The 24463-nt window shown below is 43.5% G+C and overlaps 1 protein-coding gene across 1 annotated transcript in view; it reads right to left on the bottom strand.

The window, feature by feature from the left end:
• Window positions 1-23149, bottom strand: part of LOC129624655 (ATP-binding cassette sub-family C member 4-like) — a 171805-nt gene extending 148656 nt beyond the window's left edge. The window contains exons 1-3 of the mRNA XM_055542815.1: window positions 22730-23149; window positions 16713-16823; window positions 16042-16162 (exon numbers count right to left, since the gene is read on the bottom strand). Of these exons, the coding sequence (XP_055398790.1) occupies window positions 16042-16162; window positions 16713-16823; window positions 22730-22818 (321 nt within the window). The 5' untranslated portion in view covers window positions 22819-23149. The remainder of the gene's footprint in view (window positions 1-16041; window positions 16163-16712; window positions 16824-22729) is intronic.
• Between the last annotated feature and the right edge of the window lie 1314 nt (window positions 23150-24463).

Genomic DNA, 24463 nt, shown 5'->3' with positions numbered 1-24463 from the left:
CTCTCAAGAGTCTTCTCCAACACCACAGTTCAAAAGCATCAATTCTTCGGTGCTCAGCCTTCTTCACAGTCCAACTCCCACATCCATACATGACTACAGGAAAAACCATAGCCTTGATTAGACGGACCTTTGTTGGCAAAGTAATGTCTCTGCTTTTGAATATGCTATCTAGGTTGGTCATAACTTTCCTTCCAAGGAGTAAGCGTCTTTTAATTTCATAGCTGCAGCCACCATCTGCAGTGATTTTGGAGCCCCAAAAAATAAAGTCTGCCACTGTTTCCACTGTTTCCCCATCTATTTCCCATGAAGTGATGGGACCAGATGCCATGATCTTTGTTTTCTGAATGTTGAGCTTTAAGTCAACTTTTTCACTCTCCACTTTCACTTTCATCAAGAGGCTTTTTAGTTCCTCTTCACTTTCTGCCATAAGGGTGGTGTCATCTGCATATCTGAGGTTATTGATATTTCTCCCAGAAATCTTGATTCCAGCTTGTGTTTCTTCCAGTCCAGACAAAATGCTATATTCGTGGCTAATTTAAAAGAAAATATACAGATTCACTATCTCCTATAAGACAAGCAGGTAACAGTTTTAGCCTTAAGTCAAAATTTTATATTCAAAGATAGTAAAGCCTTAGTACCTTATGCTTAGTACTCGGTGGATGCTCAGCATAAATATCACAACCAGTGCTTTAGAAGTCATTTGTCACAATACCAAGTGAGCTTAAGATGAATAAGGAAAAATGTGGCAGAAGAAGAGGAAGAAATCTGCTTCCACAGGAACAAGCCTGCTGGCAGCCTGCCCCTGTCCCCTGTCCTCTCAAAGTCCCAGCCCAATAGAAAGTCAACATAGCTCACATATGGGAGACACACTTTCATCACCTTCTTCATGAATCTTTATGAACTGAGACACTGGCACAAACACATCCACTCTTTTCCATCCCAAACTCCACATGTCTGCAGACCATGAGAAAGGAAACCAGCTTTGGCTGGAGTACCACAAAGAAACCAGGCTTGGCAGGTCTGTAGGCTCTCAGCTCCCGAGAGCACTGCCTCACTATGCCTCTACCCTCTAGAAGTTAGAATGTTCCTTGGAGTTAAAAATTAAACACGGTGGAGGCCAAGCTAAAAAATCATGTCTTCCGTGGTTCTCCATCCACCATCCACTGCAGTTAGTGGTTTGGAAGAAATGTTACCACTCCTCTCTTCCCCAAGGCCTAAGCCAATTGATTCAGGGTGCACTGAGGCTTCCACCCTGAATAAGACTTAGGGAAAGCAAGCTGCTTTCCCAAAGAAAAAGGCAAAGAAAGAGCAACTCTTACCCACCCTGCCAAACAGCCACTTCATCCCACAACCTGCTTTCTTTCTCTAGTCACCCCTTGAAGGTCCCCTTCTCCCCAGGTCCCCTTCCTTCTCCACCATGAAGGAAAACCAAACACTCAAAGAATCCAAGTCACCAAAAGTAAACACCTTGGCCCTCAACATCATTTCCTCCACAGACTCCTCAAAAGACCAAATGCCAAACTTTTGGAAATCTTTCAGGAAGGGCTTTTCCTTTTTGGCAATCCTGCCTTACTAACACAGACAAGGGAAGCAACTGACAGGTTTGCTTTGATAGCTCTCTTCCATCTCTCTGAACCTGAGGAACCCACACACAAGAGGAAGGGAAGGAGAATGCATAACACCAAACACCAAAATAATTAAGCATTTTCTCCTCGGCCAGCTAGTGTCTGATCAGGATATTTACCAAAAGATGGCTCAGTCCCTCATATGGGTGCCTCATTAAGCCTCAATATTCCTGTCTTGATCTATACACATGCACACACACACGTTCAAAGGCTACACCAACTGGTTCTCCTTCCATGAAGTCATGGAAATTTTCTTTTCTTTTTTTAATTTAAATTTATTTAATTGGATGCTAATTACTTTACAATAATTTATTGCTTTTGCCATACATCAACATGAATCCGCCACGGGTGTACACATGCTCCCCATTCTGAACCCCCCTCCCACCTCCCTCTGCTATAGAGGATAAAGGGAATACTATTTAGCTGAAATATAAGTAAGATGATCAGAACCTAGCTAAAATGATCAGTTATCATCCATTTCCAGTGTCATCCATCCCAAGAGGCATAGAGAGCTCGTGGAAGAGGCCCTCATACAATGGATTGCCAAACACACTGTTTATAGTTTCCTGAGATGGAAATGTGGAGGCCCACACAGAGAAGCAAGAACATCAAACTGTACACACAGGCAGTCCCAGCCCAGGCATGGCCAAGGGCAGTCCAGTGCTGCAGCCACAAACCATCAGAAGCCCAGCAGTAATACCTGACATTCCAGACTTTCCCGAAACTTGTGATTCTCTTTGGGAATCACTGTTTCCTGCTACTCAGCACTCCATTTGAGGTTAACATCCTTGTAATTATAGGAGAAATAAGAGTAATAGCACTCACCAAAGAGAATATGAATAAATGCAACAAATACAGCAAAAAAAAAAGAGTGGAAATAAAGGCAGGTTACTACTGCCTAAACATAGCTGGATTTTTTTCACTGACAAACAGTATTTGATAATCCAGTTGAGGGACTTCCTTGGTGGCCCAGTGGCTAAGACTCCATACCTCCACACTCCCAATGTAGGGGACCTGGGTCCAAACCCTGGTCAGGGAACTAGATCCCACATGCTGCAACTAAGACCTAGCACAGCTAAATAAATAAATACTTAAAAAAAAAAAAAAAAAAAAAAACAGTTGAACTAACAGCCTCGATAAGGTATAATGCCAGTTAATGGCTGGTATCTTTCACTCATCTGCCAATTCTTTTTTTGTTTTTCTCTTTTTCTTGATAATCATTATTCTTTATTTGGGACAGAAATTTTCAAAAAGATAAAGGTTTTCAAACATGAACTGTTACTTTGATCTGATGGAATTTGAGGGAAGAGTCATTTGCTATCCTTAAGCACTATTTTGGGACTTCCTCCAATGGCCCAATGGAAAGGAATCCATCTCAATACATGAGACACAGGAGATGCAGGTTTGATTCCAGAGATGGGGAGATGCTCTGGAGTAGGAAATGGCAACCCACTCTAGTAGTTTGCCGGGATAATCCTCTGGACAGAGGAAGCTAGTGGGCTACAGTCCATGGGATCACAAAGAATCAGACACAACTGAGTGACTGAGCACACATGCACAACTTTGCCTCCGCAAAGAGCAGCCACGGCAATTCAGAGAAGTGACAAAAAGTGTAACATACAAGGAATTTCCATTCTGGCATAAGTCACAACTATTGAAAATAGAAAACTGATATTATAGTCTATATGAAAAATAACAGCAAGTAGAGAAGAATTTCCAGTAATTTCTCTCAAAAAAATAGAAAACAAAATAGTGACTAGCACAAAACTGTGAAAACAAAACCCCAAAGTACATATAGAGAATAAGAATACAGATATTAAATATGATTCTTCAAAGTTTCCAGAATACACAGGACAAGAGTTACTGAGGCCGTCAAGGGTAGACTGAGGAAATCCATCACCTCCACACACAAGGAAAGGTTAAAGATAAAGAGTCATTTAACAGGAGAGCTGGCAGCAGCATTTGTAATCTGTGAGTGTTTCCATTTCTGGCATTTGGTAAAACTGGCTGAGGCAAACCAGGTGAAAGATTTTCCAGCTACCAGAAGATTAGCTCCTGCATATGCTCAATGTTCTGTTCCAAGTTTTAACTCCAAATGAAACAGTGGTGTTAATTCCAAGGAAAAGTCCAATTTCAGAACACTCTATTTATCTTTAAGGTCTCTCAGAGAGGCAAGGAGTGCCTGGGACACAGACACTGGTGGTAACCATTCCCAGGAGCTGCCCCCACCACACGTGGGGCAGACACCACCAAGGAATTCTCTCATCTGTACATTCCTGATTCTCACCTTCAATTAATAAGAAATAAAGCAACTGAGAAAATATTCATTATCAACCATGAATCTAATGAAACTGAAATTTTCTTGATCAGCAGGAACAGGGTCAAACACTGCCCCCTTAAACCCTTCCTCTTTGACATCAATCTATGACCACCCCATGATTATTCTTTCCACAAACCAACTGAGTATAGTTTTTCCTCTTCCACAAGAATTCTTCACAACTCTGAAATCATGAAGGATCTTTAAAAGAACTTAATTTAATACTACAGCGTTCATCAATCAAGGTTCTCAGAGAGTCTGAGTCTCTGAGGCAGATTTTTTTTCCTTTTTTGGCCATGTCATGTGGCATGCAGAATCTTAGTTCCCTGACCAGGGATCAAATCCTGAGGCATCTGCATTGGTGGCGTAGAGTCTTAACCACTGGACTTCCAGGGAAGCTCGAGTTAGACATTTCTTGATAGAGTCCTTGGTATTCACCCTTCTGACAGCACCTAACATTGGGTTCCACCTCTTGCTTCTTAGGGTAACTTCTTGCATGGCTAGGTTAGATGCTAGAACTTTCACGGTGGATAGAATTCCTCCTCCATGTTAATGTTTCTTACCCAATTTCCCCATATCTCATTCATGGGGGAAAAAAAAAAAAAAAAAAAAAAACACATGAAAATAGAAACAAGCTATCCAAGAAAAATGCTTCAGTAAAACATTCAAGCAGAAAAGAGCGAGCTTGTAGGAAAAATGAATAGGCAGTTAATCTTTAGAACTGGGGGAAAGGTGACAAAATGTAGAGTTGAGAAAAATCCAGAGATAAGGAGGAAAAGCAGTGAATCTGGGGGAGTCATAGCCATTAGGATTCTAGATATCCTAGCCTTCGCTCATCTTTTACACAGTGGTCTTCATCCTGACTGCACCTTAGCATACCTGAGAGGGGATAAGTGCACTCTGATGCCCGAGGTCCAGTCTCCAGAAACTGGTTTAGATTCAACTGATTAGGGTAGAGCTTGAAGATTCCTCTCCCTGTGGATTCTGGATGCAGAAACTAACCCCAGGTAAGCATCTGCTAACCTCCACACTTGCACTGTCATGTCATCTGAGCCTGGAATGGCTATGGACCTGCCCTGAAGGAGTTACAAGGGTCACAAAGAGTTTTAACCAGAGTCCCATGGCACATTTCATGCTTCTAGAAAAATCCTTCTGTATGTGCGTGGATTTATCTCTGGGCTTTCTATTTTGTTCCATTGATCTATATTTCTGTCTTTGTGCCAGTACCATACTATCTTGATGACTGTGGCTTTGTAGTAGAGCCAGAGAGATGGTATGGGGAGGGAGGCGGGAGGAGGGTTCAGGATGGGGAACACATGTATACCTGTGGCGGATTCATTTTGTTATCTGGCAAAACCAATACAATATTGTAAAGTTAAAAAATAAAATTAAATTAAATTAAAAAAAAAACTAAAAAAAAAAAATCCTTCTAAACTCATGTCCAGAGATTATAGAGATGAAATTAAAATTTTTCATTTTGCACAGTAGGAAAAATAAAATGTTCAGAAAAGACATTTTAAAATTATGAATAAAACATGAATTAAAATTAGCCTGAAAAGTTATCTTTAAAAGGAGAAGGAGAATTGGAATAGATCTAACAAGGATATTGGCCTTCTTTAAAAATAGCCTTTTCTTGATTTTGGAATCATGAAAACTTATACAGAATTGTAATTATAAAACATCTATTTTTTTTTAATGCAATTCCTAAAACTTCAGAGTAAAATTAAACAAAAGTACCTAAATATATACCCAATAGTTCTTTTTTATATGGCTCTGCCAACCAACAGGATGGGTATATATTTAGGTACTTTTCTGGAGAGGGCGAGCTGTATGGAAAGAGTAACATGGAAACTTACATTACCATATGTAAAAATAGATAGCCAATGGGGGATTTGCTGTCTGGCTCAGGAAACTCAAACAGGGGCTCTGTATCAAACTAGAGGGGTGGGATGGGAGGGAGATTCAAAAGGGAGGGGATATATGTATACCTATGGCTGATTCATGTGGAGGTTTGACAGAAAACAGCAAAATTCTGTAAAGCAATTATCCTTCAGTAAAAAATAAATAAATCTTTTGAATAGGCAGTTTTAAAGAAAATAATTTGAAAACACATTCTCTGTGTGATACACCTACCTTAAGACAGTATGAACTGCAAAAAATTAAATAAAAATCTTAAATTGCTTTCAGATTGCTTTCACATTATAAGGTAAAATAAATGAATAACTATGCTGATATCATTGAGAATTGGGCTTAGACATGGGACAAAGAATAGATGATGGGAGGAAAGAGATACACATGTAAGCACAATAAGATGAAGCAAAACCTTATTGCATCTGACTTGGACTGGAAACACCCATATAAGCTTATTTCTTTGCCTTAAAAAATGTATTCTAACGTTGTTTAATGAAAAAGCCAAAAAACAAAAACCAAGAGCAATAAGCACCTCTAGCATTTAGACTATAGTCTTTAAATACCATTTCATACTAAAGGAAGCCAGGACTGCTTGAAGAAATGGATGATTCCAGGGTTGGAGCAAATGCTGCACAAAATGAGCTAGAAACATCCTCTCACACCAGGAACCAAAATACAAAACAAAACAAAACAAAACAAAAAATCTAGCAAAGACTCCTAGAGCAAGTGCAAAATACTTAGGACCCAACCCAAATAGACCCTCAATGCCCAAAGATGGTCAAAGGTTGGCATAAGCATAACAAATGAAATGGGCTGAAGCAGATCAGAAATGCTTAAATCCACGAGCTCAAACTGACATTCACAAAACCAAACAAATAACAATAAAAACTCACTAGCCCCAGAGGAGAACCAAGTAATCATTTTGAAAACAGGTTTTAAAAAGTGAAAACCATTATTTTCCCCTACTCTTCCTATAAATATTATAGTTCAGGGTGAACCAAACAGCTTAGAGCATATCCATTTTGCAACCCTTAATGACTTAATGGACCTTGAGCAAGGATCATGGATAGCTCCTAACATCACACACACACACACACATACACACAAAAGATGTTATGTACCTCATAAAGGAAGTATATAATCCTACCCCCTACATAGATGAAAGGGGTGAAGACAATCCAAATGAGTTACATCAAACCTCTAGATCTAAACACCAACTAAGGTGCCAGAGGAACATGTTAACTGATGCAGAGGGAAAAGGGATGAGCCAAATCCAGGCTGTGGGAATCTCTACAGGAGAAACAACCTAGAGGTGCGGGGTTGAGGGCAGGGAACAGAAAAGCAATTGTATAACCTATGGCAGCCAAATGTACCCTATTTAATACTGCTGCCAACAGCAAGAGGGGAAAAAGACAACTGTGAGCACTGGCTAGATACTGATGACATTAAAGTTAATATTTATGCACAATAATATGCTAAATATGTTTATTGGGGAAGATTCTACATCTTTTAAAGATACATACTAAAATATTTATGGATAAAAATGATATGATGTCTTGGAACTGCTTTAAAATAATCTTGGGAAGTGAGAGTGAGTTTCAGATGAATCAAGACTGCTCATTATGGCAATTATTGAAGCTGGCTTAGGGTGACATGGGCTTCCCTGGTGTCTTAGCTGGAAAAGTCTGCCTGCAATGAGGAAGACCTGGGTTTGATCCCTGGATTGGCAAGATCCCCTGGAGAAAAGAAAGGCTACCCACTCCAGTATTCTGGCCTGGAGGACCATGGGGTTGCAAAGAGTTGGACATGACTGAGCGACATTCACTAGGGTGACATAGGGGCTTATTTCCCTTTACTCTTCTAAGTTCCTAGCTGAGGATCCCTGTAATAAGTGACAGAATAACAAGAAAAAATCAACCAGAAGTTTATTAACATGTATATTTCTGATACACATGTGAAATATCAAGAAGAGCTGAGTAACTCCCTGAGATGGCCCAAGCCCCACCTTAAATGCCATCTCCAGCTAAAGACAAAAGAAAAGATGATGGAGCGCCAATGAGAGGTTAGCAGGAAAAGCAGCTTAAACTACACTAGGGTTGGGTTTGTTATGCAGATGTCATTCTTCTTGAAGACTGTCCTTCAACAGGATTCTACTGTGATTTAGAGCCATCCTTCTTTTTCTGGTACAGAGAGGCAGACACCTTTACAAAGGGATGTTTCCTTTATAAGTGTAAATGTCCCTCACAAAAGAGTAACTTCTACTCTGTCTTCAGGGTTTCTCCTGTGTCTATTTCTAAAAAGCAGAATCAACTCACAACAGTCTTTCTGCCAGAGAGCCCTATTCTGGAGTGATACATTGTGTTACCCTTTCAGTCTATTCTATTTTTGAAATTTTCTTAAAAATCTACAGCACGGGGTGTGGGGGGGACACTATAGAAAGCAGTTGACAGAGAGGCCAGAGCTATTGCTAGAAAAGCAGCTCCTCTTGGCTCTGAGCCTCAGTGGAGGCTGTGGGAGGAGAGCACAGAACAGAGAACACGGGTCTAGCAGTCAGAGCACTGGACTTTAGAAACCAGGTCGGCCACCTGCGAGTCACATGACCCTGAGCCCATCATGTGCCCTCCTGGGCCTCTGGGTCTTTATCTCTGAAAATACCTGCCTTGCCTTCCTCAGAGGAATCCTGGGACAACTAAACGAGCTACAACATTTCTGAGAGCTCTGAAACCACCATAAAAACAAGGGTTTTTCATCACTTTTATTATTAGAAGTCCTGGTAAGAGACTTACTCTATTCTTAAATGGCAGAGGCTGGTTTCACAAAGGGCTTGGAGAACTCATTCTTACTCACAGGTGGTCACAGTGAAACAAGAACGCTTGAGAAAAGCCATGTGTAAAGCCAAATTTTCTAGACTGCAATTAAAGTTTCACTTCTAAGCAAATTGCTAAAATTTTTAGCCATTATGAATACAATCTTTTAAAAAGAGTCTCCTACCTCCCTGACTCCATAAAGAAAATGGATTGAGGGGGGTGGAGGAAACAAATGAAACAGGTGAGGGAACTTAAGAGGTACAAACTCCAAATTATAAAATAAGTAAAAGGGGATCAGGGCAAAAAAATAAATCTATAAAATTTTTAAAAATATATAAATCACAGGATTATAATATACAACATAGGTAATATATTCAGTAATATTGGAATAACTTTGCATGCTGACAGTTGGTAACTAAACTCATCATGTACTGTATAAAATATTAAATCACTAATGATATATACCAGAAACGAACATAACATTGTAAGCCAATCATACTTCAATTTAAAAAATTTTATAAATTTATATTAAAAACTTACATATGCTTAGAAAAAGAAAAGAAGGTAGATATAAAACCCTAATTCATAACTCAAGGTCATCACTGTGGGTATTACCAACACCTAGAACTGGACATGGAATGACAGACTGGTTCCAAATAGGAAAAGGAGTACATCAAGGCTGTATATTGTCATTCTGCTTATTTAACTTATATGCAGAGTACATCATGAGAAACCCTGGGCTGGAAGAAGCACAAGCTGGAATCAAGATTGCTGAGAGAAATATCGATAACTTCAGATATGCAGATGACACCACCCTTATGGCAGAAAGTGAAGAGGAACTCAAAAGCCTCTTGATGAAAGTGAAAGAGGAGAGTGAAAAAGTTGGCTTAAAGCTCAACATTCAGAAAACGAAGATCATGGCATCTGGTCCCATCACTTCATGGGAAATAGATGGGGAAACAGTGGCAGACTTTATTTTGGGGAGCTCCCAAATCACTGCAGATGGTGACTGCAGCCATGAAATTAAAAGACACTTACTCCTTGGAAGGAAAGTTATGACCAACCTAGATAGCATATTCAAAAGCAGAGACATTACTTTGCCAACAAAGGTCCATCTAGTCAAGGCTATGGTTTTTCCAATAGTCATGTATGGATGTGAGAGTTGGACTGTAAAGAAAGCTTAATGCCAAAGAATTGATGCTTTTGAACTATGGTGTTGGAGAAGACTCTTGAGAGTCCCTTGGACTGCAAGGAGATCCAACCAGTTCATTCTAAAGGAGATCAGTCCTGGGTGTTCTTAGGAAGGACTGCTGCTAAAGCTTAAACTCCAGTACTTTGGCCACTTCATGCGAAGGGTTGACTCATTGGAAAACACTCTGATGCTGGGAGGGATTGGGGGCAGGAGGATAAGGGGACGACAGAGGATGAGATGGTTGGATGGCATCACTGACTCGATGGATGTGAGTTTGAGTGAACTCTGGGAGTTGGTGATGGACAGGGAGGCCTGGCATGGTGTGATTCATGGGGTCACAAAGAGTTGGACATGCCTGAGCAACTGAACTGAACTGAAGTGAATGGCTAATGTAATGCTCTCAGGAACCAGCAGGGCACACACAGCAGGTCTACTCTGCAGGTCCCCATCCACTCTGCTCTAGGCGCCCTCCTCCTCTCCTGCTGTGTGGTCCTCAGTGGTTGCTCTCAGCCCGCAGTATCTCTGCCACTAGCAGACACTCCTCAGCCTCCTGGTTGAGCAAAGTGAGAGACACATAGAACAAAGGGTTGGGGAATAAATGCAAAGACCACTCAGCTCTCGGGGAACCAGCCTTGAGTTGAGGCACAAAGCCCACTTTGGGATGCAGAGGATTCTGTTTACTTCCTGCCCATCAGCTGAGCTCCAAAGAGAAGATTTACACACACGGGCTTCCCCACAGCCTCCACCTGGACCAGAAACCACCAGCAAAAGTGGTCTCAGACAAAGGCCAAGTGTCCAGATAAGGCCAGGCCACATCTAAGGGTCCTGGGAAGAGGACATAACTCCCAGCCACTCCTCCCCTCTCAGGAGAACAGACTGGGTGAACACACTCCAGCTCTCTGAGGTCACCCCACTTATACACAAGCAAGTAGAGACCTCACCTCTCAGAGAGAAGCCCTGATGACCTGGGGAGGTGGTCTCTGTGTCTCTGGCCCAGGCAGAAACTTCAGGTTCCTCCTCTCCACCCTAAGAGCCCTGGGCATGCGGAAACCTGTCCTCCCCACCTGCAGTCCCCATGGAGGTGCACACAGGGGCCAGGGTGCTGGGAACTCTCTGCCTGTTCTGTTCTAATTAGCATTGACCTGCGAGGGCTCCACAGCCTGGTAACTGTTTCTCCAAGTGGTAGAGATACTCCTCAGTTCTCATAGGACAGAGGTTTTCATATTTCAGAATCCTAAGAGCCTCACCCTGGACAGGTGTCACCCTGCTTTTTCCCACTGGTGCTGCCAGGAGTACCTGGGAGGCCCTGCTTGTGCTGTGGGTGGAAAGAGCACACTTTTTGGGATCATGGATGATCCACGGGTTGTTCCGTGCAGCCAAGGAATTGAAAGAGGGCTGGAGGTCACCAAGGAAACACATTTGTGTTTTAGAAAATCCTGGGCTGAGTTTAGATCTTTCATTAACAAAAATATAAAGATCAATAAGCAGTACAGATAGATCACAACATGGAAATTTGCTTCATAAAATCAACTTAAGTAACTAGTACTGCTACTGCTACTAGTACTAGTAGTACTACCACACAGGTGAGCCCCTACATTCAAGGTCCTCTACTCCCCACTTCTCTGCCATGACCACCCAACAACCAATCTCCTAAAAGAGGGCCCAGGGCTCTACCAGCTGCCCCTTTTGCAGCCCCAGGCCTGGCCTTCCTGTATCCCCAGCAGGAAGTATTACTGGGTCTGGAAAACTTTGAAATCAACACTCCCAGCACCACAGTGGGGCGGATACCCTCTAAGTAAGAACAGCAGATTCTGCAGCCTCTCCCTCTATGTCTGCTTCTCCCATGAACTGCCATAGCCAAGACCCAGGACTCATATTAGGATGGGATCCATTCGAGGCTTAGCGACTGCACTTTAGGAGCTGACAGCCCAGGACAACAAGAAAATCCACATGGGCTATGCTTTGAGACCCACTTGCCTTCAAGCCTCTTTATCATCTGGTACCAAAGAGAAACTAGAGAACCAGCAACAGCAGAGAGAGATCTGCTCCAGGATATGATCCAACATTAAACCCGGAGGCCACTCATCCAACCAGGCACCTGGCATTAGTCACAAGTACACACCAAGGCCCCAGGGTTTCCAGACAAGCAGAATTCATGAGAACTCACCCAGGATGGAAACCTGCATGGAGGGTGCATGAGTTCTCCACAATTCAAGGTGAGGCTGGAGCTCCTCCCCACGGGGGTTCTGGCCTGGCTGACCTGGCCCATGGGGAGGGGGCAGCCCAGGGAAGGGAGTGATCTTGGGAGCTCTGGCAGCTCCAGCCCAGACACATGACCCCAGGTTCTGTTCCACAGGAAGGGGATGATCCTTTCCTAGGAAAGCATTTATCATATGTGACCTGGGAAAGTCAACAATTACTTGCTGAACAACTGTCAAATGTCTTATGTTATTCTGGGCTCCAGTCCAAATTTGAGTGAATAATAGTCGCTCAGTTGTGTTTGACTCTTTGCGACCCCATGGACTGGACACTGCCAGGCTACTCTGTTCATGGAATTCTTCAGGAAAGAATACTGGAGTGGGTTGCCATTTTCTTATCCAGGGTATCTTCCTGATGCAGGGATCAAACAAGGGTCTCCTGCACTGCAGGCAGATTCTTCTGAGCACCAGGAAGTTCAGTTCAGTTCAGTCACTCAGTCGTGTCCGATTCTTTGAGGTCCCATGGACTGCACCATTCTGGGCCTCCCTTTCCATCACCAACTCCCGGAGTTTACTCAAACTAATGTTCATTGAGTCAGTAATGCCATCCAGCCATCTCGTATGCTGTCATCCCCATCTCTTCCCACCTTCAATCTTTCCCAGCATCAAGGACTTTTCCAATGACTCAGTTCTTCGAATCAGGTGCACAAAGTATTGGAATTTCAGTTTTAGCATCAGTTCCAATGAATATTCAGGACTGATTTCCTTTAGGGTGGACTGGTTGCATCTCCTTGCAGTCCAAAGGACTCTCAAGAGTCTTCTCCAACACCACAGTTCAAAAGTATCAATTCTTTGGTGCTCAGCTTTCTTACTAGTCCAACTCTCACATCCATACATGACTACTGGAAAAACCATAGCTTTGACTAGACGGACCTTTGTTGCCAAAGTAATGTCTCTGCTTTTTTACATGCTGTCTAGGTTGGTCATAACTGTTTTTCCAAGGAGCAAGCATCTTTTAATTTCATGGCTGCAGTCACCATCTGCAGTGATTTGGGCTCATGTACTGTTGAATCATGGCTTGGAGAATTTTGAGCATTACTTTACTAGCATGTGAGATGAGTGCAATTGTGCGGCAGTTTGAGCATTCTTTGGCCTTGTCTCTCTTTGGGATTGGAATGAAAACTGACCTTTTCCAGTCCTGTGGCCACTGCTGATTTTTCCAAATTTGCTTGCATATTGAGTGCAGCACTTTCATAGCATCATCTTTGGGGATTTGAAATAGCTCAACTGGAATTCCACCACTTCCACTAGCTTTGTTCTTAGTGATGCTTCCTAAGGCTCACTTGACTTCACCTTCCAGGATGTCTGGCTCTAGGCGAGTGATCACACCACTGTGATTATCTGGGTCATAAAAATCTGTTTTGCATAGTTCTTCTATGTATTCTTGCAACCTCTTCTTAGTATCTTCTGCCTCTGTTAGGTCCATACCATTTCTTTCCTTTATTGTGCCCATCTTTGTATGAAATGTTCTGCTGGTATCTCTGATTTTTTTGATGAGATCTCTTGTCTTTCCCATTCTATTGCTTTCATCTCTTTCTTTGCATTGATCACTGAGGAACACTTTCTTATCTTTCCTTGCTATTCTTTGGAACTCTGCATTCAAATGGGTATATCTTTCCTTTTCTCCTTTGCCTTTAGCTTCTCTTCTCTTCTCTTCTCTTCACAGCTATTTGTAAAGCCTCCTCAGACAACCATTTTGCCTTCTTGCATTTCTTTTTCTTGAGGATGGTCTTGGTCCCTGCCTCTTTTACAGTGTCATGAACCCCCATCCATAGTTCCTCAGGCATTCTGTCTATCAGATCTAGTCCCTTGAATCTATTTCTCATGTCTACTGTATAATCGTAAGGGATCTGATTTAAGTCATACCTGAATGATTTAGTGGTTTTCCCTACTTTCTTCAATTTAAGTCTGAATTTGGCAATAAGGAGTTCATGATCTGAGCCACAGTCAGCTCCTGGTCTTCTTTTGTTGACGGTATACAACTTCTCCATCTTTGGTGGCAGAGAATATAATCAATCTGATTTCATGTGGACCATCTGATGATGTCCATGTGTAGAGTCTTCTCTTGTGTTGTTGGAAGAGGGTGTCTGCTATGATCAGTGTGTTCTCTTGGCAAAACTCTATTAGCCTTTGCCCTGTTTCATTCTGTATTCCAAGGCCAAATTTTCCTGTAACCCCAGGTAGTCTTGACTTCCTACTTTTGCATTCCAGTCCCCTATAATGAAAAGGACATCCTTTTTGGGTGTTAGTTCTAGAAGGTCTTGTAGGTCTTCATAGAACCATTTAACTTCAGCTTCTTTGGCATTACTGGTCAGGGCATAGGCTTGGATTACTGTGATATTCAATGGTTTGCCTTGGAAACAAACAGAGATCATTCTGTCATTTTTGAGATTGCACCCAAGTACTGCATTTTGGGATCTTTTGTCGACTGTGATGGTTACTCCATTTCTTCTAAAGGATTCTTACCTACAGTAGTAGATATAATGGTCATCTGAGTTAAATTCACCCATTCCAGTCCATTTTAGTTTGCTGATTCCTAAAATATCAATGTTCACTCTTGCCATCTCCTGTTTGACCACTTCCAATTTGCCTTGATTCATGGACCTAACATTCCAAGTTCCTATGCAATATTGCTCTTTATAGCATCGCACTTTACTTCCATCACGAGTCACATCCACTACTGGGTGCTGTTTTTGCTTTGGCTCCGTCTCTTCATTCTTTCTGGAGTTATTTCTCCACTGATCTCCAGTAGCATATTGGGCACCTACTGACCTGAGGAGTTCATCTTTCAGTGTCCTATCTTTTTCCCTTTTCATATTTTTCATGGGGTTCTCAATACAAGAATACTGAAGTGGTTTGCCATTCCCTTCTCCAGTGGACCATATTTTGTCAGAACTCTCCTCTAGGGAAGCCTACTATTAAGAGACATTTCTAAGTATAAAGACAAGTCAACTTAAAAGTATTCTCAGTACATGTTTCACTTTATCTTACAATCTATAGACAATACATTAGAATATGTAATGAATCCATACACCTTTTCCAAAGGAATACCCAAGACAGAAGTAGCAATAAAGTTATAAATGACAGTCATCAATCAGATGAAATAATTTAGATGAAGCTTGTCTCTCTCGAAGAGATGGGGACTGGGCAAGTGGTCAGGAAGGAAATACAATGTGCTTTTAATTTTGTATGAAAAATAATGTTCAGTTCCATGTTGTTGAACATAGGTCTGTCGTTGCCACATAAATCCTCTACTTCAAATTACTGTCCGAATGCTCTGTTAAAACTCTGCTTCTGGCCTTTGTTTTGGAATCTGTTACGTTTGTTGCCATCTCCTGATCTCTGTTCTCTGAAGTTTGAAGTGAAGTGAAGTGAAGTGAAGTTGCTCAGTCCTGTCCGACTCTTTGCGATCCCATGGACTGTAGTCTACCAGGCTTCTTCTGTCCATGGATTTTTCCAGGCAACAGTACTGGAGTGGGTTGCCATTTCCTTCTCCAGGGGATCTTGCATTGCAGGCAGATGCTTTACCCTCTGAGCCACCAGGGAAGCCCTCTCTGAAGTTTACTTCCTCCAAACCACAGGACACATATTCCATGAGGTTGTAAGGTCTTCTTTTGGTCAAGGGTCACTCAATATTTATACTGAGCACCAAAAACATCCTGACATGGCATAAAATGTCTTTCCAGTTCTGCTATCCTTCCATTACACTATGTTTTAATCAGTTAAGAGAAAAATAGTAATCTCCAGAGGTCAAGCCCTTTAAGAATCTGTCTATTCTAAAGATAAATACAACTGCTGATCTACATCATGATTCCTAGATGAGATTTACCCTCAGACCTTAAATCCCTGTCCTCTCCCCACCTCAGTCCATCCATCTCAGGACTGACCCACATATACTCAAAATCAATGCACTGTATGGAAAAGCTTTTACCTCAAGACATGTTAACATTCCCAAAACTAAGTAGGATTTCCCGTAACACTTTATGATCGCTCTCATTAAAGAAGGCTCCCGTGCATCTTTCTGGGCTCTCAACACTTCTTGATCCCAGTACCTGTGAAGAGAGACAAAGCACAGTGAGGAACAGCCCTGCCGCAGGAAAACAGGAGAGGGACAGAGCAGAGGACAAGTCTTCACTACAGGGCACTCCGTGGCTCCCCTTGGATGCTGGCTAACTGCTCGCAGGGCTCCCGAAAGATAAGCGGTGCAGACACTGAAGCACCAGGAAAAGCACCAGACCAGGTCTTCAGAGAAACGTCCCAGATTCTACAAACAAGTTCCTGCTAAGCTTTGCTGAACTCACAGGTCATGAGCAGCTCAGAAGGACAGACACTGTCCCCAAGGGACCCCACCTCTGGGGACAGAGCTAGGTCTCCAGGGCCATGGCTGTGGGCTCCCTCCACATCCACTCACACAGGGAACACAGGCTCCCCCAACCTCCAAAGTGGGCTAAGGCCAGGGTCAGCATGAAGGGCTGAGGCTTCAGTGTCAGGGAAGGAGGCTCAGAAGACCCTGGAGGAAGGCAAAGGCCCCTCCCCACAAGCCTTTAGCCCCATGGAGAAATTCTCACTCTTCTAACCGTACTCCCTGCTGCCTGTGCTCACCCTTGCAGCTCTTCTCCAAGGCGCTGGGAGCGATCTTCCGGAAGCACTGGGTACATGTCATCTTTTTCTAATTTCCGTTTATGACCAATTTTAAACAAGGGGTTTAGCCACCTGTTAAGCGTTAAAAGGAGAGTGACATATATTCAAATTACGTATCTTTAATTAGAATCCTATATTCATGGACATTGTTTAAAAAAAGTCTACATTTTAACTATACAAAGATGTTGGGAGAAAATTAGACATATGCTTACAAACACATATATCAGGGTGTCGATAAGTCACTCTGGCTTACACAGAATATAACTGAACTAAAATACCCTGTTTGTGGTCTACTGAACATACATTGTACATCTACTTTAATTATTAAGAAAAATACATTTAGAAATCAAAATAATGTTACCTTGGTTCAGGAGCAATGGCCTTTGTGGATAAGGCTGTAGATAGGTTCCTGTACTACCAAGCACTTAAATTTTCTGACCTGTATCAGACTCAAGGATGTTGCTATTGTTTTTTAGTGGCTAAGTCGTGTTTGACTGGTTTTGTGACCCCATGGACCACAGCCCTCCAGGCTCCCCTGTCCATGGGATTTCCCAGTCAAGGATACTGGAATGCGTTGCCATTTCATTCTCCAGGGGATCTTCTTGGCTCAGGGATCGAACCCGAGTCTCCTGTACTGGCAGATGGATTCTTTACCACTGAGCCACCAGGGAAGCCCACCAGACTCAAGAATGCCTCAGTCACATTCACATAAGATGCAACCTTGCGGTCTCAAGACCTCCTTAGTTCAGCTAATAACACAAAGAAAATTTTACAGGGAATCACGTTACAATACACCACCCTGAGTCCAACTGGCTCTGGACCCTGACCTCCTTACATCCCTGTCAGACTCCCCTCACATGAGCCTCTTTCTGACCCCGACCATCTGAAGATGTCCTAAAGATAAGTAACATCTTTCCAACTAAAATGAATACATTGATTTTTCCTATAGTCCTCCCTATAATTGAAGCAGAAATTGCTAGACAGTGTAAGATTTTTTAATTTTTAATTTTTAATCTTTTTTAATATCAATTTTTCTCTTCTCAAGTAAGCATCTCACTCTTTGCTCCAATTCCCAGGCATTCAGAGGAATCCCTTCCTGGTCTGGAAGGTCATGAAACATTCAGACCCAGGACAAGACAATTATTAACTGCTGTCCAGTTTATCAAGAGAAACCTCTAAGAAGCCCATTAATACTTAAAACATACATTTCGTCCCTAAATAATGGTCTGGGGTCTTGAAAAGGGTGAAGGGATGGCGTTGCAATGTCTAGAGAAACTGAGAAACTGGGGTTCCAAGAAAGCCATAAAATCGACAAACTGGACATTGTGATAGTTACATTAAGTCATGAATCAACCAAAAATGTACAAATCAATCTAGAAAAGATATAAAACTGCTATTATCCTCACCTTTTGGGGTCCTTTTACCCCCTCTCAGAGACTACGCTGAGGACTTGGTATCTCTATCTTCTAAAATAAACTTTGCCTCTGTGTTTGAGAGTTCCCGGGAATTCATTCTTAGGCTCCGTGAACAGAACTCAGGTTTCATGTTTCATTATCACTTCCTGGCCAATTAATTTCTTTTCAAATGTAACACAAGACTTTCATAAGGGCTGAAATTTTACTGACCATGGGGTCTGCCACCTTCAGCCTCAGTCAGGGAATAAATACTGGTGTGCTGCAATTCATGGGGCTGCAAAGAGTCGGACACGACTGAGCGGCTGAACTGAACTGATACTTTCAGGAACTCCACTAACAGCAGAGAACATCACCAAACTACAGTTCAATCCCTTCATGCCCAGGCTTCTGCCCAGGGACATCAATTACCCTCATTGCCACCCCACCCCCGCAAAGGGGTATGTGTTAGTCAAGTCCCTATTTGCTTGGGACCCAACCAATATTTCCAATGAGTCCTCCACCTCCAGACATGACTGACTCTAGATACAGGCCATGCACAAGGGCTCTGGGAACAGGATCATACCAGACCTGAGGGGGTCTGGTCTGTGGAGGCAATATGCTGGATGGAAGGGCGCCACCATTAGTCTAAACATGACTCAAGAAAACCCAAACACAGTTGAGCCCCTGAGGGTCCTCGAGGCCCCTGGGGCAAGGAGTACCCACATTGGGTCATTAACTGTCTCCAAGAAAACTCTACTAGTGGCTACTGGGCTATAAGAGGCACACACCCCAATCTAGGTCACATTCAGATTTTAATTACACTAACCCCACCTCCCATCTAAATGGAGACATTCATCTAGTCAGGAGGGAGCTGGACTAGACTGGTAATGGAAGGAGTTGTCACCCCTGTAGCATCCTTGGTGAGCCTAGCACGAGAAGCAATTTATAAAGCCAAAGCTACTAAAAAACAAACAAACAAACAAACAAAAAACGGCACTGGAACATTGGCCTGGGCAACTAAAGAACCCAGCTGTAACTTTAGAAATATGAAATCTTCACTGGGCCTCTGATCCACGTGACACTCAACCACTGCATAGTTCCTGAGTACCTGCTGGCTGATCACGGAGGAATTCATGCCCTTGCAGCTGTTTCCTGTTGTTTCTATGTTAATGTGAGCAGTCAAATAGAAGACAGTGTAACCTGACTGTTAGAGAAGACTGTTTGCAGACAGAGAAGGATGAATATCATATGATATTGCTTATATGTGGAATGTACATAAAGGCTATAAATGAATTCTTTAAAAAATAGACTGATAATCACAGATGTAGGGGGAAAAAAAAAAAGCTATGGTTACCAGGGGATGAGAGGAGGGACAAATTGGGGCACTGGGATTGACATACACACACTATAATACATAAAACAGATAACTAAGAAGGACCTACTGTATAGCACAGAGAACTCTATTCTATACTTTGTAATGGCCTACATAGGAAAAGAATCTAAAAAAGAGTGTGTATATGTACATGTATAACAGATTCACTTTGCTGTAGAGCAGAAACTAACACAACACTGTTAATCAACTATACTCCAATAAAAATTCAAAGAGAAAGTCACTTGATCCAATACTCAGAACAAGAAGGGCCCTGACTGAACAAATCTGGGACAGTATCAAAAGGGTAATCTCAGCTTCCTGGGCTTCTGCCATTCTTAGGACCCCTTACAATTATTCTCCTCCTGCTTTTTGGTCTGTGTATCCCCAACTGCCTCGTTAGTTTTATCTGGTCTTTATCTGGGTGTGAGAATTGGGACTTCAGCCAGGTGACAATCATATTTATTTTAGCTACCCACTCCAGTATTCTTGCCTGGAGAATCCCATGGAGAGAAGAGCCTGGCATGCTACAGTCCGTGGGGTCACGAAAAGTTGGATATGACTGATTGACTAACTCTTTCACTTTCACTTCCTGTTTTTGTCTGAGTCTCAGGCTCAAATGAGGAAGTTACAGAGAAAAATAAAAACTGGTTAGAACTAGCTAGGCCCAAAATTGAAGAAGGACATGGCAACCCACTCCAGTACTCTTGCCTGGGGATTTCCACGGACAGAAGACCTGGAGGGCTACATTCCACGGGATCGCAAAGATCTGGACACGACTGTGCAACTAACTTTCACTTTCAGGTCCAAAATGGTGAAAAACCTAACCTCCCCTAGACCCTGAGCCTCATTTATGCATTCACTGTAATATATTAGTATGCTAAATGGCATACTCACCAGTGCCGTGACAGCTGACCATGGTCATGACACAACCCACACAAGGACTAAAAATGAGTGTTGCCTCAATTTTAGGTCCAAACCACACCCTTATTCTCAGATAAGTCATGAATATTCCTCCCTCTCTTGATTCAATTTCCTTGCTTTTACCTTGACCCGGACTGGGTTGAGGAGTTGATTTGTGAACTAAGCTCTTGCTTCTCCATTATTTGGTCATTGAATAAAACTTGTGCTGTTCCAGTCTAACCATCAATTTAGTTATTGGCTGTAGGAATCTGAGTGGAAAAACAACCTCTTCAGCCAAGAAAAGGGGTCTTAGCCTAGGCTAGGAGCCCAGCACAAGGCAGGAGACCAATTTGGTGACATCAGTTACATATACAAGGAACACCATCCTCAGAGCCAGACTGCTTGACTTGGGATCCTGCTCCATTACTTACCGGCTGTGTGGCAGTAAGCAACTTACTCAACCTCTCTGCTTCAGTGCCTTCAGGTATAAAATAAGTGGCAATAGTACCTTTCCCTCCAGCAGGAAAACTGGAAATGGGTGCCTACCCAAATCAATGAAAAGTCCTCACCTTCCCATTTCCAGGCACATACACTTTGAAAATTCACAAACAGAAGGCGTTTGGAAAGTTCCTTGCCCTGCGTGAAGTTAAGGACAATTTTTTTCTACTTTATTATTTACAATAACCACACCCATATACCTTCTTCTAGGCCCCTCTTTCCTTAAGGGCCACCAAATGGCCAAGAGATGAAGCTACACACATTAAATACACCACCATCAAAACAAGCATAGGAGCTCCCAATCTCTGGAGATCCCTCTGGGTGTCCCATAAAAGAAGGAAATACTAGAAATTTGGGAAATATAAATGGGTTAGGGTCCAGAAATAAAACAACTAGTAATCATCCAAGTGTGATTAAAGCCCAAAGGTTAAGGACCACATAGTTAGTGGCCCCAGCTACCACATGGAACACTTCAGTTAAGAGCTGCAACTCTCGGAGCTCTTTTTCATCTGTGTGTTTCCTCTGGGCTCAGGGACCCTTCTGTGGTTTCAGGACCAAATGATTCCTGGGCAGGACCACCTGCATCAAGACCATGCCCTGCTTCTCTGAAGGCTAGAGATTGGGAAAGACCTCACAGGCTTCAGGGACCCTATCCCCAGAGTGATCCTCAAAGGTGGAAGTGGAGATATCCACAATAAGGAAAGGGGCTGGTCAAATAAATCCTCCAGTCCTGACTGTTTGTCCCAGGCAAAAGCAAAATGTGTTCAAGAATAGTGTTCCTAATCATTAAATAAAAAACCTTTCATTGTTTTACCCACGTGAAATTTGCCACAACTAGGAACCAGGTTATACAGTGAGAGCCACACAGGGAGAAAGGGAGAGGGAAAGAAATACATGGTCACAGACATGGGGGCAGAGGGAACCCAGTGGAGCTGGAACACCCTGTCGCACAGGACATGTGGGAAAAGGTGGGGACATTACTGAAAGATGGCAAAGAAGGTGGAGCACTGAAGAACTGTGGTGCTGGAGAAGATTTCTGAGAGTCCCTTGGACAGCAAGGAGATCAAACCAGTCAATCTTAAAGGAAATCAACCCTGAATGTTCTTTGGAAGGACAGATGCTGAAGCTGAAACTCCAGTATTTTGGTCATCTGATGCAAACAGACGACTCGCTGGAAAAGGGTCTGATGCTGGGAAAGATTAAGGGCAAGAGAACAGGCTGTCAGAGAGTGAGATATATAGATGACATCACAGATGCAATGGACATGAACTTGGGCAAACTCTGGAGACGGTGAGGGACAGAGACCGGCAGTGCTGCCATCACGGGTTGCAAAGAGTTGGACAGGACTGAAGGACTGAACAACAACAACGGTCCAGGGCACTATTCGATAAAGGAAGCTGTTTATAAGCTGCTTGCTTGGGGCTGGGGACGGGGTAGGGGGTGGAGGTATGACGCTTCAGTTTAGAACTGGGAATTCCTGAGCAGTTCAGGGGAAGCCTGTAAGAGTAGAGGCCGGTGTTCAGTGCATTTTCCCTCTGGGCTGTGATTCCCCCTAGGCAGCCTTCCAGCTTCCTGTTTTCTGGCTCTGGAGGGGCTGCCAGGGGCAAGGCACGGAGACCCTGTATCTCCTCCGCCACCAGGTCACCGGGTCCCCTCCCCACCCCTGCTCCCCACTTCCTTGCCCAGTCTTGCCCCACCTTCCCAGGGTGCAGGGGGGAGCAGGACGGCATTGGGAGGGTCCACACTTGTTTCCGAAAGGCGCGGCAGGGGAGGGCCCTATGACTGCCCTGTATCATGGCCCGGGGGGCTCTCACCAGAAGAACAGGCGCGAGCAGAGGTTCGCTTTCTGCAGCGGGTTGAACTTCTGGTACAGCGGCGGCATCATGCCTGCCCGGGCGGGCATGGAGCGGCGCTGCGCTGCTCTGCCGGCGGTGAGGCTCCCGCTGCTCCTGGAGGCGACCGCGGGGATGTTAGAGACCAGTCCGCTTACCGGGTCTGCTGGGCGGGCCCTGAGAACAACAGGCTTCTGGGGGTGGAGCACCCACCGCCTGCCAGGTCTCCGCCTCCCGGGACTGCGCAACCTCCCGCGTCGCCTCCGGGTCAGCGGCTCTGCGCTGCTGTCACGGCTCTGGGAGAAGTAGGGCCGTGTGTGGGGGGCTGCAGGACGAAGAGGCCGTCAGACCAAAGCTTCCAGGAGCCACAAGCACGTGGGAGGCAAGGGCCCCGGCTCTTTGATGGAGGAGGGTAGGCAGACCTGACAGCACAAACCAACGAACTCCAAGGATCCCACCTGGCTGCAAACTCTGCTGAAACTCCTGTTCTGAGCCCGGGGCTTACCCAGAAGGCGAAGAGGGGAGGCTCAGGCTCTGCCCTCCTCTGCTGCTCCGAAGCTCCCCATGGGCTGTGGGGAAGGCCCGGAGAAAGCTGGCAGAAGGCATGATCAGCCCATGTGAGATGTCCTGTGGCATCTCACACGTTGCATTGTGAGGGAACCTCTGTGAGCTTTTTGCTGCCCTCTTAGATTGGGAAAGGGGAGTCTGGGGGGAGAGAAACTGCCTCCTAATTTCTTTCATTATGCTTTCAAAACTTAGATAAGTAACAGTGACATATGTCACAAAATACATTTCTGGGGACCTTACCTCAGTTTCAGCTCTAACAATGTCCTGGTCAGGAAGGTATTATCCCTATCCTACAGATGAGAAAGATGAGGCTCAAGGACAGCCCTTGTCCAAGGTCTTGGACCCAAGTTTGGGGTTCAGCATGGTTGTCTCACTGGTACATGGACAGTGTGTGTGAAAAGTGCCTAGAATATGCTGTGTGAATGAATGAATGACTGCAGGACTGAATGAACAAAATCTTGGGCTCCTACTCAGAAGTGTTTAGTTACCAGATCAACAGGTTCTCTTCCCTTCTGCTCTAAATGAAGAAATATCAAAATTTATGTACCTTCAACAAGATTACCATATTATTCTTTAATAATTTCTCATATACCTTGGCTAAGATTGGTGTTATTAATGACGGCTTTTAGCTTCAGTTATGCAAGATGAAAAGGTAAGTTCTAGAAAACTGGTGTACAGCAATGTGATAATATTGCTGTGTACCTTTAATTTGCTTAAAGAGTAGTAGTTCTCAACATAAAAAAGAAAAAAAAAAGACAGAAAAATGGAAAAAGTGTGAAGTAATGGACATGTTGATTGGCTTGGTTGTGATAGCTTATGGTGAATGGCGTCAAATTTGTGATCTCCAAAGCAGAAGATTTAGCTTCGGGCCAGGGACCAGGCTTGATCACTCAAGAGCTTTTGGGTAGCAGACTTTTATTAAACTGTGAAAAAGGACAGAGAAATCTTCTGATATAGACATCAGAAGGGGGATGGGGGCGGGGGATGGAGAGTGCCACCACTAAGTAGTCTTATCAAGGTCTTATATATTTTACTAGACCCACTCCCACAACACACATTTGAAGATGACAGGATTAGTCAGAAAGTTCTCAAGAAGGAGAAACATGTTCTGGAGCAAGCTACATTGTTATATTGACTACCACAAAGTGA

This window comes from Bubalus kerabau, chromosome 12 (assembly GCF_029407905.1).
Source record: "Bubalus kerabau isolate K-KA32 ecotype Philippines breed swamp buffalo chromosome 12, PCC_UOA_SB_1v2, whole genome shotgun sequence".
Lineage (NCBI taxonomy): Eukaryota > Metazoa > Chordata > Mammalia > Artiodactyla > Bovidae > Bubalus > Bubalus kerabau.
This window is presented reverse-complemented; position numbering and strand designations above follow the sequence as displayed.